At 41.3% G+C, this 15,281-nt stretch overlaps 1 protein-coding gene across 1 annotated transcript in view; it reads right to left on the bottom strand.

The window, feature by feature from the left end:
• PCYT1B (phosphate cytidylyltransferase 1, choline, beta) overlaps window positions 1-7,460 on the bottom strand; it is a 56,891-nt gene extending 49,431 nt beyond the window's left edge. Inside the window, exon 1 of the mRNA XM_032226861.1 lies at window positions 7,344-7,460. Coding sequence (XP_032082752.1) covers window positions 7,344-7,460 — 117 coding nt within the window. The remainder of the gene's footprint in view (window positions 1-7,343) is intronic.
• Between the last annotated feature and the right edge of the window lie 7,821 nt (window positions 7,461-15,281).

The raw sequence follows: 15,281 nt of genomic DNA, 5'->3' as shown, positions 1-15,281 counted from the left end.
CAAATTACCCAGTTGCAGAGAGCTGTAAGACCCCCCCCCCAGCCAAGGAGGAAGTGCCCAGTAGCCATGCCAGATAAATATGATGGGAGTCTGGCCATGTTTGCCGCGTTTCTGGGACAATGCCAGTTGTTCCTGAGTTTGAGAGCGGAGGACTTTCCCACTGACCAGACAAAGGTGGGATTCATTATCAGTTTGCTCTCAGGCACAGCTGCCTGGTGGGCCACACTCTTGCTCAGTCAGTCTAGCCCCTTGTTGGATGACTTCCAAGGTTTCTGTCAACATTTTCGGATGATGTTTGAGGATCCCATCAAGGGGGAAACAGCAACAAGGCGACTGAAGGCATTAAGGCAGGGTCGTGGATCTTTGCAGGAGTACGTAAGCGAATTCTGGCTGCTGAGTCAGGACTCAGCATGGAATGAACCAGCGCTTATGGACACCTTCCAGGATGGCCTGTCCGATGAGTTACAAGATGAGCTTGCAAGGGTGGACAGGCCACCGATGTTTGACGCGTTGGTCCACCTGTGCCTCCAGATAGATGCCCGGCTGCAGAGGCGAAGGCCTTGCCGTGTATTCCAGGAGACCACCAGCATGCCGGTTCAGCAAGGAACTGCAGTGGACAGGGAGGAGCCCATGGAGTTGGGTGCTGTCAGACCTTGAGTGTCACGGACAGAGATGGACAGACAACGTCCTGAGGGATTGTGCTTCTACTGTGGGGATCTTGGACACCTGGCAAGAAGCTGTCCCAAGAAGAACAGAAGGGTTGCGCGGACTGCAGCCATCCCTCAGCAACGCACTATCATGTTGGACAACCAGCACGTTGGTGCGGCCGTGATACCCTGTTCGCACAAGATAGCGTGCGTTCGGGGGGGTGGAGTCCCAGGGCGGAGGCCCTGCCAAGTAAAGTAGAGAACTCTGACCCTGTGAACTCGCTTCCACCTCGGACTGTTCTACCCGTTGCATCCTGCGCTGCCGTTTGTCATCCCGTGAGCATGCAGTCTCTGATACGGGATGCGCAGCAGGGTGACGACTGGGTGGAGCAACAAAAGGTGGAAGTGGGGCCGGCGTCCCCATGGACTTTGGAAGGGGATCTTTTGAAGTGTCAGGGCTGGCTCTATGTTCCCGCAGGGCACATCCGTCGATGGCTGCTCGCGCAGATTCATTGCGTGTCTGCATCAAGACATTGGGGGTTTGTTCAGATGTTGCACCTGGCCTCCCATCAATTTTGGTAGCCCCATCTGAAAAATGATGTACGGAGGTGCATGCAGTCATGTGCCCAGTGTCATTGGGCCAGGTCTACAAGGAGAACTCCGCTGAGATTCCAGCCTTTGTCGACTCCGGTCCCCGCAGCACTGGACTTTGTATCTAGGTTCCCAGTGGGGTGCCAGTGTCTTGGACCATGTTCCGGGGAGGCCGTCACCAACCCTTCTGGGCTGCACCCCGATCATCGAAACCAGGGGAAGGGCTCTGCGATGAGATGAGTGGAAGACTGCTTTCAACTGCCCTCTGGGTTGCTTTCAGTTTAGAGTACTCCCATTCAGACTGCAGGGGGTGCCAGCTGTTTTTATGCAGTTAATTAATGAGGTGCTGCATGAACACCTGTATAAGGGGGTGTTAATTTATCTTGATGACATCCTTGTATACAAAGAAACATTAGAGGAACATGTAAGACTCATGCGTTCTGTCCTGAAAAAACTCCGAGTTGCTGAACTTTATGCCAAATTGTCTAAATGCGAATTCCACCAAGAGAAAAATGACTATTTGGGGTACTGCATTTCACATGAGGGTATTGAAATGAACCAAGAAAAAGTCTGTGCTGTTACAGACTGGGCCTCGCAAGAAATTACAAAGTTTTTTAGGATTTGCACATTTTTACCGCCAATTTATCCCCTCATTCACTAGTATTGCTCTGCCAATCACGAATCTCCTAATGTCAAAGGGAGAAGTCAAGGCAAGGCCCAGTCCTTGAAGGACTGCCAAGCAGCTTTTGAGAAATTGAAATGACTTTTTGCAGCTGAACCAGTATTAAAACACTCCAATATGGATTCACTATTTGTGGTCCAAGCGGATGCAAGTGATGTGGCGGTAGGGTTGGTGTTGCTTCAAATGAATGCTGATGGGAACCTGCAACCCTGCACTTATAAATCTCGAAAATTGACTGAGACAGAAATATGGTGGGCCATTTGGGAAAAAGAAGCATTTGCAGTCTGGTGGGCCCTACTAACCTGGTGGCATTTAATGATGATGATTCCCATGATTCAAAGGGGCTGAAAACTTTACATTTGGTTAAAAGGCAGTTTTAACAGTTTGAAAAAAGACATAGAATCCTACATTGCTAGTTGTCCTGTTTGTGCTGCGGCAGAGACCACCAGGTAAACTTCAAGGACTACTCCAAACTGTTGCCAGACCTGGTGCCCCTTGGAAGGAAATATCAATGGATTTTATTATCGAGCTGCCAGAGAGTCTGGGAAATTCTGTCAGCTGGATGATCACAGATTTGTTCTCCAGACAAGTGCATTTTGTGCCCTGCTCCAAGATTCCGTCTGCAAAAACACTGGCAAAATTGTTCATCCTATATATGTATAGGTTACACGGAGTTACATGGAGTTCCTGACATTATCTCAGACAGGGAGGTCCAATTCACCTCCCACTTCTGGAAGGAGTTCCTAAAGTTGATAGGCTCCACTCAAGATACTAAGCTCCGCCCACCATCTGCAAACTAATGGGGCTTCTGAATGCACTAATTCTGTTCTAGAGCAGTATCTCAGGTGTTATGTCAATTATCAGCAAGATAATTGGGCTGACCTCTTGCCTTATGTGGAGGTAGTGTATAATAATCTGGACATAGTAGTACTGGTTTGACCCCTTTCAAAGTAGTATTTGGCCAGGGTTTTGTGCCCATTCCTGAATTGCCTCAGGAGAAACCAACAAATTTGTCCTTATATGAGTGGATTATTCATCTATTCACCCTGGTTTCTGACCTGTGACTCGCAAGGCCTTAAACGACGCTCACCAGGCACATAAAAGACAAGCAGATTAAAAAAGGGGACAGGGACAAGGTTTTCTTACCCACTAAGCATCTTCAGACCACCCAAAAATCGAAGAAACCTGGTCCTAAATATGTGGGTCCTTTCCCCATTGTTAGAATTGTAAACCCAGTAATGGTGCAATTGGAATTGCCAAAGACTCAGGAGAATCCATCCCGTGTTCCATGTTAGTTTACTGAAACTGGAGCATACTTCTTTTATGTGTTCACCCCATCCCACTCCTTCTGTCCCTCTCCTTATAGGTGAACAACATTTTGAGGTCAAGGAAATCCTGGATTCCAGGAAATATAGAGGGAAAATACAGTATTTAGTGGCCTGGAAACATTTCCCTCTTTCCCATTCTGAGTGCGTGAATAAGTCTGATGTCAGGGCTCCAAACTCTTGCTAAAGTTTCATTCTAAATACCCTGATAAACCCTAATTATGTCAAAAAGTGTTTTGCTATTGTTGTTGTTTCTTTATATTTTCCTCCAGGTATGACATCCTTTCTGCAGGAGGGCCGAATATCAGCCCCTACTTTGCCTGCTTGCTATCGGCTGCCATAGAAACGGGGAGGGTGGGGCTCATGGTATTTGGGGGGAATAGGTACTAGAGGAGATTTCACTTAGGGAGTTTTGTTCTCACCATCTTCTGTGCATGCTGATTGCTTGTCTTTGGGTTTGGTCAAGGTCAACTGTCTCTGCATACCAACTGAATGAGGCCATTCAAAAATGCACCCCACATGACACCTTTGGGAGCTGGAGATTGGACATTGGATTGGGGTAACTGGTGGGAGGGTTTGGGGAAAACATTTGATATGTACAAGTTCGTGCTTTTTTTGCTTCAAATCTTGCTTCACTTTGCTGTTTTCATGTCTAGTAAAAGTACCTTTCTCTAATCAAATGGAGTTGGGGTTGTTCTTGGATTTTGAATGAGGCACACCTGACAGGTACTTGGCAACCAAGATGTATTTAAAATAGTTGCAGTGTCCTGAGGTCTTATGTTTGCCATTTGTGACTTTCCCAGCCAGCTTTCAACAGGCAAAGTCAATGAGAGAAGTCAGATTCATTTAATAACCACATGATTCATTTAAAAACTATAGTGATTTGCTTAACAACTGTGGCAAAGAAGGTTGTAAAATTGGGTGTGACTAACTTACTGAATACCTTGCTTAGCAATAGAAATCCCTGTATCTATTGAGGTTATAAATAGAGGATAACTATACTGGTCACTTTTTGTATATTCATCTTTATGAAAATAATTATAGATATACAATATCCTTGGTAGAGATATTCAGTATGCAAAATATTGCTCCTTTGGTAGAAGCAATGTAGATATAAAATGATTTTATCTAGCTAGTAACCCTTGTTATAGAACTAACTTGATTATACAATTTGGATTGGATTGGATTGGATTTATTACATTTATATGCCGCCCTTTTCCCTGAAGGGGACTCAGGGCGGCTCACAATTCAAGTCAGGGAAGGGGGTACAGACAGGGGATAAAAAAGACGAACATAACAATACACAATTTAAAAGCACACAACAGCCATACCATTCGAGGAGGGGGGCAAAAGCTCTTTAGCCCCAGGCCTGTCGGAACAGCCAGGTTTTAAGGGCTTTGCGGAAGGCCTGGAGGGTGGTGAGGGTTCGAATCTCCATGGGGAGGTCGTTCCAGAGGGTTGGAGCAGCCACAGAGAAGGCTCTCCTCCGGGTAGTCGCCAGTCGGCATTGGCCGGCGGATGGAATTCAGAGGAGGCCTAATCTGTGGGATCTAATCGGTCTATTGGAGGTAATTGGCAGCAGGCGGTCTCTCAAGTACCCAGGTCCAATACCATGGAGGGCTTTATAAGTGACGACTAGCGCCTTGAAGCGCATCCGAAGACCAATAGGCAGCCAGTGCAGCTCGCGGAGGATAGGTGTTACGTGGGTGAACTGAGGTGCACCCACAATCGCTCGCACGGCTGCATTCTGGACAAGCTGAAGTCTCCGAATGCTCTTCAAGGGCTGCCCCATGTAGAGCACATTGATACTGCCAATCCACTCCATCATTCCAGGTCTTGGGCTTAATGACATATTTTAACTAAAGTTAATTATTTGTTTCGGCCATCCATTTAATACTTTATCTATAATTCTTAATGGAATCATTTGTAATAGGATGTTATGCTTTGCTAAATATTCATTTTTACTGTTGTTATTCTTTTTAGCTAGAACAGTTTTCTTCCTATCAAAATATGCTTGCCATTGTGTTTTTTCCAGAGATGTCCCTGTAATAGATATAATCTTTATTTTCTTGCATAACTCAATAGGTAGCAATAATTTTATGACCTTGGTTGAGCTTGGAAACTTGAGCTTGGAGATAGGCCTGGCTAATACTTGTTTAGGAGACTATCAATGAATTCAAGAGTTGTTGTTAGATTGTAAAGTTGAAAAAATAATGCAGAAGGTAATGGCAAATCACTTCCATGGTGTTTCTAAAAAAATGTAGGAAGGGAATCAAATGGGAATAAAATGTCTTTTACTTTCTATGTTTCTGTAGATTGATGATATATGCAGTAATGCATATAGTCCTGCATAAAGTTATTACATAAATGTTTTATAGGTTATGTTTTCATGTACTATATTGTTCATTAAATTCATAGAATGTACTAAGTCTGACAACATCTAATAATAATAGATTTGCTAATCTTGAAATTGCCAGAGTGTTGCTGTTTTTCCTGCAACAGACTAATATAACTTCTTTTGTAGAAATGTATTTTTGAAGCATAAGAGTTCTATAAACTGTCCGAAACAATGTTTATATTTTTGATTTAATAAGTTTAGAATTCATTAATAGCTTTGCAAGTTTTAATTTCTTACACTGTTCATGAAATTGTAGAATCCATAAAAATATTATGCTTCTATGTTATTTTTTAAGTAGTGGAATTATATGTTTTAAAATCCTTACTTTGCCACAAATTTCAATAGGAATATATTTATAATAATTAATATAGGAAACAGTTCAAATAGCTTTCCCCATGTTATTAACAAAATAATAAGATACATGGAAACCTATTATTACAATCTAAGTATTATCTATAATATACTATGAGCCACTAACGGCTTTTAAAATGTATTAAAATTTATTTACTTGGTAAGTTCACTGTTTATTTTTGAGCGAGAAAACATTAACTACTTTCCATTTACAGTAAACTCTTCTGAGTTTTGCTTTCTCAGTTAGCCACTACCTAGAATACATCAATAGAACTCCATAGGAAAAGTTTTTCCTACAATGGAGAAAATTATATATTTTTGCTTTTTGTTATTTTGTTTTTTGTAACTTCTGTTATTACAGAGAGCACAGTTACTGGGCCATTGTGGATAGACAAGGTTAGGTGTTCTGGCCTAATCTTAACTACACTTACTTTCAGGCTTAGCACTGCTTCTTTACTTTTAGAGATAATGTTCTCGTTCCACACATATAAATCAGGAAAAACTATGTTCGTCCTCCAAATCTCATTATCTCTGAAAATGATTGCTTCCTTCCATGCAAATTCTTAATAAATTCTTATGGAAGCTCACACAAAGCTAATAGAACAAAGAACAGAACAAACTCTTATCCTTTCTACTTTTTAAAAAACACAGTTTCCTTTAATTGAAAATTTATATGCAAAATTATGCCAATGAAAATGAATAAAATCTACTTTTAAGACATGTTAGGCAATGAGGAAAAGATGCTATATTCTATGCACAACTGGATTCTTTATGTGCACTGCTTCAATAGGTAAAATTACTGAGGAAATGCAGATTTTCTCCTAAGATAACTCTCCCAACTCATATGTGCTGAACTACGTGAAAGTGACATATACTATTTCAGATGATTTATATATGTAGTTTGACTGCATCTCAGGAAAAAAGAGAATGAACTGTGATATTCTTTCCCAATGTTCTCTGAGTATGCTTTTTAAAAAATAATGTGAAAATCTGTGTCTAAGCAAATTTGATTTAATAAGTAAAAATGTAAATTAACAGACAAGGATTAAGTTTTGTGGCAAATCTAACAAAGGCTAGAAGAAAAGCCTACTGTAGAGCTGGATGGACTTTATGTTTGAAAAAAGCCAGGCTGCAGAAACATACTATAACCCCAGATTCTCTCTCTGCACAATAATTGCTTTGTAACACATATTCTTGTAATAAAGAAAGCAAACACAGAGCTAACACAGATCAGGTCCTTTTTTATATTTCTATTCAGACTACAAAGCAGGATTAGTCTATAACCTCATAAAGCACTGAGCTCAAGAAGGCAAAAAAGAAAAAAGAAAGTATCCTTTGTCTTTACTTACCAGCCGAGGCTGAGGACATGTGTGCTCTATCTCCTCCATGATTTCTGAAGGAAGCTCATTAGAAAAGGATTTTGGGATACCTGTTTCTGACTCAGCATTAGTTGCGAGCACTGGCATGGCCAGTGAATGCTTCTTGTGATGATGGCCTTTCTGCTATTCTCTTCTTAGTCAGATAATGTTTTCTCAGGTAATTCTTTCTCTCCCTCACCTTCTTCCCCTTCTCTTCGTTTCATTCCCTTGATAAATTAAAGGTTTTTCTTTCAAGAAGAAGCCAAGAGGCAAGGCCTCAGTTTGTCACTATAACAACCAGCTAGCAGCAGAGCAGTTGGTACATGATATAGTATTCTAATTTGCATGGCGCATTCTGGTTGGTTACTGTCATCATAGTACCACTTTGATTGAAGTAGCTGATATATGCTGGGAGGCAGATAGATATGAATGCCTTATTCCCTTTATTTAATGCTTTTCTGCTTAAATGTCACATGACTTTATACATTTAATAATGTTTTTTACATTTATTATTATACACTTATTTTATTTTGCATTTTTCTTCCTATTCTTTTAAATTAAAAGACACATACTGGGATTTTGATGACTGAATTGCTCTAAGTTTAAAATTCTATTTCTGTATTTAAAAATAAATGTATGATTTAGAAAAAGAGGGCAAGATGAGCATAATGGGAAGACATAAACTGAGAAGAAATATAGAGAAAAATATTGAGCTAATTTAGCCCTGGCTTTAACAATGCTGAGTGAGTTGAGAACTCATAAATTCATCTTAAACTTGTCATAATAATTTCCACGCTATTATTTCAACCTTGCATTCCAATTCTTACACACCTTTGTTCTGGTGCTGAAGGGACAGCTCCTCTTAGTAATAACCATCTATGTAAGTCAGTGATGAAATAATGCTGACTTATGTCAACTAGAGATAAATATAACTGATATAATTTTAAGTGAAGATTTTTTTGAAAGGGAATATAAAACTAATTCAAAATAATATGAAGTTTAAAAAAGAAAAGAAAAAGAAAGAAAAGAATTAAAGCGAAAGCTAAAAGTGGAAAAAAGTAAAAGAAGTAAAAAGAAAATATACAAAGAAGTAGTTTGCTATCTTGTTTACTGTAGAGCAGTTATAAATATCAATATAGATTTATATCCTACTTTATGAGTCACCACATAACTCTCTTGTTTTTATCATTTATCCCAGTGTTTGTCAACCTTGACAGATTTAAGATGTCTTCAACACTCTGAATTTCCCATCCAGCATGCTGGCTGGAGAATTCTGGGAATTGTCATCTACACATTTTAAAGCTGTCAAGGTTGAGAAATACTGTTCTATCTTGTGTAATAATCAAAGCCATATATCATAAGTTCATTTTTTCTGTTTCATACAAAAAGTCTACACAATGTGTCCCATCAGCAATAAACATAGATATTGTCTTTTCTTTGATCAAAGAAGTCAGTTTAGCTATCTCAGCCAATTTCATTATCTTCACTAATTGTAGGTAATGCAAAATCTTTCTATTTTGTGCAACTTGCTGCAATTATCATATATAAAACAAAATTGTATGACTTGTTCCAACTGTTCATCAATTCCCCCCAAAATCTTTAATCTTAATTGTTTATTAATCTTTAAAATCCTCTGAAACAGTCCTTAAAATGCCAAAGAAATTGTCCCTCAAACAAGAACACTGGGCCCAGTACTTCCAGCATTTCAATTTCATTCTCTGGTACCTCTCAGGGGAAAATAATTTTCTGCCTGATGCTCTGTCGCACTATTTAACAGATAAATCAAACAAAAGTCCCTTCTTGCTGTTCATATTTCTAACATAAATTTGAAGTCCTTTAATACAGTCTAGACAATTTCTCTGGTGACATATACAACCAATAATTTTATTTAAAAAATCTCTTTAATATTATAATATAGTTTATAATTCAATCTTTCCAGACACATATGTTCACATTGTTCCATCTGTATAACAAATTTTAGACCATTTTATCAACATTTTTTCACATATTCTTCTGTTTCAAATTAAAATGAAAGTTTATATGTTTTAGCAATTACATTTTCAATTACAATTCTATTTCAAAATCAGTCTTACAGTGTCCAAAATCATAAATTCATTTCTCTACCTTAAATACTTCTATTAATTGTAAATAAGAGACCATTGACAGCTATAGCCCTCAGCCATAAAGCTATTTTCTGGCACAATCTGAGTGTATGTTGTACTAACACTAGAAGCTTTCTATTTCTCAGCAACACCCACTCATCCATCAAAACCAAATAGCAACTGCAAAATATAATTTCAAATCAAGCAATCCCAGTCCTCTTCTTTTCTTTAGATTTTGTAACATTTCTGTTTAACTCATGTTTTCCCCTGCCACAGATAGATATTCCTCTGTCACTGTTTAAATGGTTCATCACTTGTTAAAACAACTGTTGTTTAAAACAAAAGTATCATTTTAGGCAAGACATTCATTTTTATCACAGAAATTCTCCCCAGCAATGACAGTTGTCATTTCTCACATCTTAACTTGTCTTTTAAACTTCATTTTATGTTTTAGCATAGTTATTTTGAAATAATATACAATGATGTCAGGTCCCCATAGATTCCTATTGGGATCTGCCATTCTGGCAGGGAGGGCCAGGATGCTCCTTTACAACCTTTTCCTATTTATGTCACTTTGATGTGTCTTCTTGGAAAAGTGCGGGGGGGGGATAGGCCTGGGGCCATATCTTTTGTCTCAGCTCTGAAGGAATGGGCAAAGTGGTGCCTAAGAACAACTTCTTATCACCTTCACAGCTCGAATTGTCACAACTTCGCACCTGTGAATTGGCTCACCTTGGACTGGACATAGGGGAGGGGTTTAAGCAATGTTTAATCTATACATGAAACCGCTGGGCGAGATCATTCGGAGGCACGGGATAAAATACCACCAATATGCGGACGATACGCAACTGTATCTGTCCGCCCCGTGCCAACTCAATGAAGCGGTGGACGTGATGAACCAGGGTCTTAAGGCCGTTAAGAACTGGATGAGCGCTAACAAACTGGTACTCAACCCGGACAAGACCGAGTGGCTGTTGTGTTTCCCTCCCAACAATCTGGCTAATGTTCCAACACTTAGGCTGGGGGGGTCAAATTTTATACCCCTCAGATAGGGTCCGCAACTTAGGAGTCCTCCTGGATCCACAGCTGACTTTTGACCACCAGTTGTCAGCTGTGACCAGGGGGGCATTTGCCCAGGTTCGCCTGGTCCGTCAGTTGCGGCCCTACCTAAACCGGGAGGCTCTCACAACAGTCACTCGAGCCCTTGTGATCTCTAGGCTGGAATACTGCAATGGGCTCTACATGGGGTTGCCCTTGAAGTGCATCTGGCGACTGCAGTTAGTCCAGAATGCAGCCGCGCGAGTGATAGTGGGCGCACCGCGGTTCGCCCACGTTACACCCATCCTCTGCGAGCTGCACTGGCTACCTGTCGGTCTCCGGGTGCGCTTCAGGGTACTGATGACCACCTTTAAAGCACTCCATGGTAGTGGATCTGGGTACTTGAGAGACCGCCTTCTGCCGATTACCTCCCTCCGACCGATTAGATCGCACAGACTGGGCCTCCTCCGAATCCCATCCGCCAGTCAATGTCGACTGGCGACTACACGGAGGAGAGCCTTTTCTGTTGCAGCTCCGACCCTGTGGAACGACCTCCCCATCGAGATCCGCACCCTCACCACCATCCAGACCTTCCGCGCAGCCCTCAAGACCTGGCTCTCCCATCAGGCCTGGGGATAGGTTCCCAATTTACCCGCCCGAGTGTTGACTGTTGAATGAAAGTTGTGTTTTATTATTTTTCTTTTGTTCACACTTTGTTTGTCTTTTGATATTGCACCCCCTTCCCTGTGATTGTAAGCCGCCCTGAGTCCCCTCAGGGAAAAGGGCGGCCTATAAATCTTAATAAAATGACTAAAAATGACTAAAATGACTAATGGTTCTGAGTGGGAATTTCAGATCCTGCCTTATTTTTCTTGCTATCACTATATCCCAATAAAAGTTTCCTTTTGAAATGTTATTTGTTTCAAGAGTTCTGTTTTCTTGAGGAGAGAGGAGAGGGAAGTCCTTACATCAGACAGGATCTGCAAAAGTGGTCAACCCAGAGATATTTTGTTCTACTGAAGGGACTCTGCAAACCACAATCAACCATGGTAGTGAGTACAGGGATGGCAAATGCTAGGGTGAAACTTCCATCACAACTCAGGCTGATGCAGCCTCCGGATGCTTGATGGAGGAACTGGCCACCCTGGAAGACCCTGCAAAGCTGATATGGTCTATCAGCATGAGGAAGAAAGACAGCTGGGAGAGGAGAACCAAAGGAGTCACTCTCACCCATGGCAGCCAGCAGTGGGGCTGCAGGCGCAAGCTGGAAGCCCTGTCTGATCATGATGACCTGGATGAGGAACCAGACTGAGAGGACTACCTCAAAAAGCATGTCATGCATTTTGTGCTAGAGGTTTTCCAAGACCTGAGAACCTGAGGTACCCTGGACTGCTGAGACAAAAAAGATGAGAGGCTGGAGGAAGCTGATGGAGGAAGAGTGAACCCCCACCCCCCTGGGAGCTGCTGTCAGGCATGCCTCCTTCAATAACCAAGAAAGAAAACTCCCAACTCCATTTTTGAAGAGATAAAGATACTTTTACTGGTTATGAAAAGAAAGCAGCGAAAGGAAAGCAAGATCTGAGCCAAAAAGGTGCAAACATGTACATATCAACGTTTACCCTGCACCCTCCCCCCAATTACCCCAACCCAGTGACCAATCTGCAGCTCCCAAGGTGTCATGTGGGGTGCATCTTCAAAACGCCTCAGCCAGTTGCTATGCACAGATGGTTGGCCTTGACCAACTTCAAACACAAGCCATCAGCACAGGAGATGGTGAGAACTAAACTCAATCTTGATAATTCCTCCAGCAGCAGAAATTACCCATCCCAAATACCTCAAGCCCCCTTCCTCCCTGTTTCTATGGCAATTGATAGCTAGCAGGCAAAGTAGAGGCTGACAGCTGCAGATACCACCACCGGAGCAGACAGGGCAGTGGCTACCCTTGCTGACTCCCCTATGCCAGTTTCTGGGGCTGGGAAACGTACCACAGCAGGAGCTGAGAAAGCTGGAACACAAGGCATCCCCCGAGAATACAGGGACCTGGCTGAGGTTTTCAGTGAAGAGTGCTTGGATGAACTGCCCTCTCATCAACCCACAGACTGTGCCCAGAGCTAAGTTACCAAAGCCAAAACTGTATTCCATGATCCCTAGGAAGCTAGAGGAGTTGCACACCTTCATAGACAAAAACATAGCCTGAGATTTCATTGAGCCAGTTCAACCCAAAGTAGCCACCCCACTACTGTTCAGGGAGAAGAAAGATGATTCTCTTTGCTTGTGTGTTAATTAGAGGGGTCTGAATGCAGTGTGCATGGAAAATGTGTACCTTCTTCCCCTCATGAAAAACATGCTGGCCCACCTCTCTAAGGAGATTTTCTCTAAATGAGATCTGTGTGAAGCCTATTACATAGTTAGAATAAGGGAGGGGGCAAGTGGAAAACAATGTTTCATTGTCTTTTTGGATGCTCCCAATTTAACATGCTCTGCTTTTGGTTACAAGTCCCCACCACTGTATTCATGCAATTGATCAACGAGGTGCTGCTTGAGCATCTCTATAAGGGGTTTTTGGTTTACCTTGATGATGTATTAATCTACACTGAAGTAGAGCGTGTGAGATATGTCCAAGCAGTCCTAAATAAACTCTGTGCCGCAAAACTTTATGCTAAGCTATCAAAGTACGAATTCCACAAAGAGAAAATAGACTATCTAGGCCTGTGGTGGCAAACCTATGGCACACATACCACAGGTGGAATGTAGAGCCCCCTCTGCGGGCAAACCAGTTGTCGCTCCAGCCCAGCTCCACTGTGCATGAACCTCCTGCTGACCAGCTGATCTTTGGGTTTCTGCCATGCATGCACAGGGGGTGGGATGCATATGCATGTGCATGTGCAAGGGGGCAGGGTGCAAGTGTGTGTGGTGCTCTCATTGCATTTTGGGGACTTGTGCAGCACCCCTGAGCCCCGTTTTGGCTTTCAGGTTGGTGCAGGAGGCTTTCCAGGCTCAAAATGGGACATGGGTAGGCACGTACATTGCATTTTGGGGACTGGTGCAGCACCCCGAGCCCCATTTTAGCTTCCAGGTTGATGTAGGCCAGCACCCTGGAGAGATATCTTCATGGACCTTATTGTAGAACTGTCTAAAAGCACAAGAAATACTGTCATTTGGGATGTAACTGTTTTTAAGACAGGTTCATTTCATCCCAAACCAGAAGCATATCAGTGGGAATGGCTGAAAAAATAGCAAGCTCCACGGAACCTCGTGAAAAACCCAGCCGGCGAACCATCGTCGGGAGGCCTTCGGGCCAGAACCATCCTGAAGGGATAGTGAAGAAGAAGAGGCATTTTAAATGACCACAAGGAGCAAGGCAAGCTCCTCAGCAGGTACAAAACAATTTCTCCAGACTGGTGGTGGGGGTGTTGACCATCATCAATGACCACTCTAGAGCAGGGATATCTTGACCAAGTTTGGAGCAGGAGCGGTGATCGGATGGAGTGTTGGGACCAGGCCAACCCAAGGGTAAAGAAAAATTTAAATTTGGAGCTTTAAAAAATTTGTCCAGAGATTTAAAACAGTGGCTAAGTGTCACTTGGAATATGAAGGGAGGGAAAAGAAAGGGGAGAAATGGTGACTGCCCAAGAAGATTGTGGCTAATATAATTGGAACTGGAATATTAAAAAAAAAAGATATGGAGAAAACAGAAAAATCTTTTAATGAGTGGATTTGGAACTTTTGGTTTTTGAAAACTTCGACAATTTATTGATTTGACTGTCTGTGGGATCGTAGAAGCCATCTACTAGAGGAAAGAAAGTACAGCAACAGCTGGAAACAAAATACAGCAGAAAAACTCAACCTAGAATACAAGAAAGATAATTGGAAGATTTTCTAAGGAGTATATAGCCATTTCTTGTTGTTTGACTTTGTTTTGTCATGACTGAGAAAGAAAGTTAAAAATCTTGGAACGAACTGCTTTACTTTGGATTGGATACTACCGCTGGAAAAAGTTGGAAATAAGAGAGAGACTTAAGTGTGGTAAAATATAATAACATTAAAAACTTGTTAAATTTGAACATGCAATGTGGGATGTATGAAGAGTTATTCAAAATGTTAAAAGATGCATGTACAATACTAAAGGGTATTAAAGAACCAGAAAAATCATTGAAATATATAGAACAGGAAGAAGGAGAGGAACTGACAAACACAAATGAGAGGCAAGAGTTAACATGAGTGAAAAAAAGCTGAAAATAAAAACCAGTTAGATAATTCTATTGAGATTTATAGAGACACAAAAAGAGCAGAGAGGGAAAAAGAAAAATGCTATCCAAAAAAAGAACAATAGAAAAATAGAGAGAAAAACAGTGAGAAGCAAAAAAGAGAAATCCTAAGGAGGGTTACTCAAATAATTCAGAGAAGAATGATAGGGAAAATCCAGAAGAAAAGATATAATACATATAAAAGAAAAAAAAAGAAAAAAAGGTAATCTAAGAGTAGGGGATAGAAGGACAAATAGAAAGCTGATGAAAAATGGAACACCAAAGAGAGCAAGAGATGAGTTAAGAGAAAATGGCTAGGAAAGGAGGAAGGGAAAGAAGAGATGTATTAGTAGAAAATGAAATATGTTAATACTACTAAGGATATATATAGTTAAATAAAATAACATTGTTAATTGTGGATAACCAATTAAGTAAAATGCTTGTTATATTAAAATTGAATTTGATTGTTAATGTTGAAAGCGTTTCCATGACTACTATCAACTTGAGAAGGGGGGAAAATGCCATGCATACTTTTGACCAGA

This window comes from Thamnophis elegans, chromosome 11 (assembly GCF_009769535.1).
Source record: "Thamnophis elegans isolate rThaEle1 chromosome 11, rThaEle1.pri, whole genome shotgun sequence".
Classification (NCBI taxonomy): domain Eukaryota; kingdom Metazoa; phylum Chordata; class Lepidosauria; order Squamata; family Colubridae; genus Thamnophis; species Thamnophis elegans.
The sequence above is the reverse complement of the archived record's forward strand: the minus strand, read 5'-3'. Positions and strand labels throughout refer to the sequence as shown.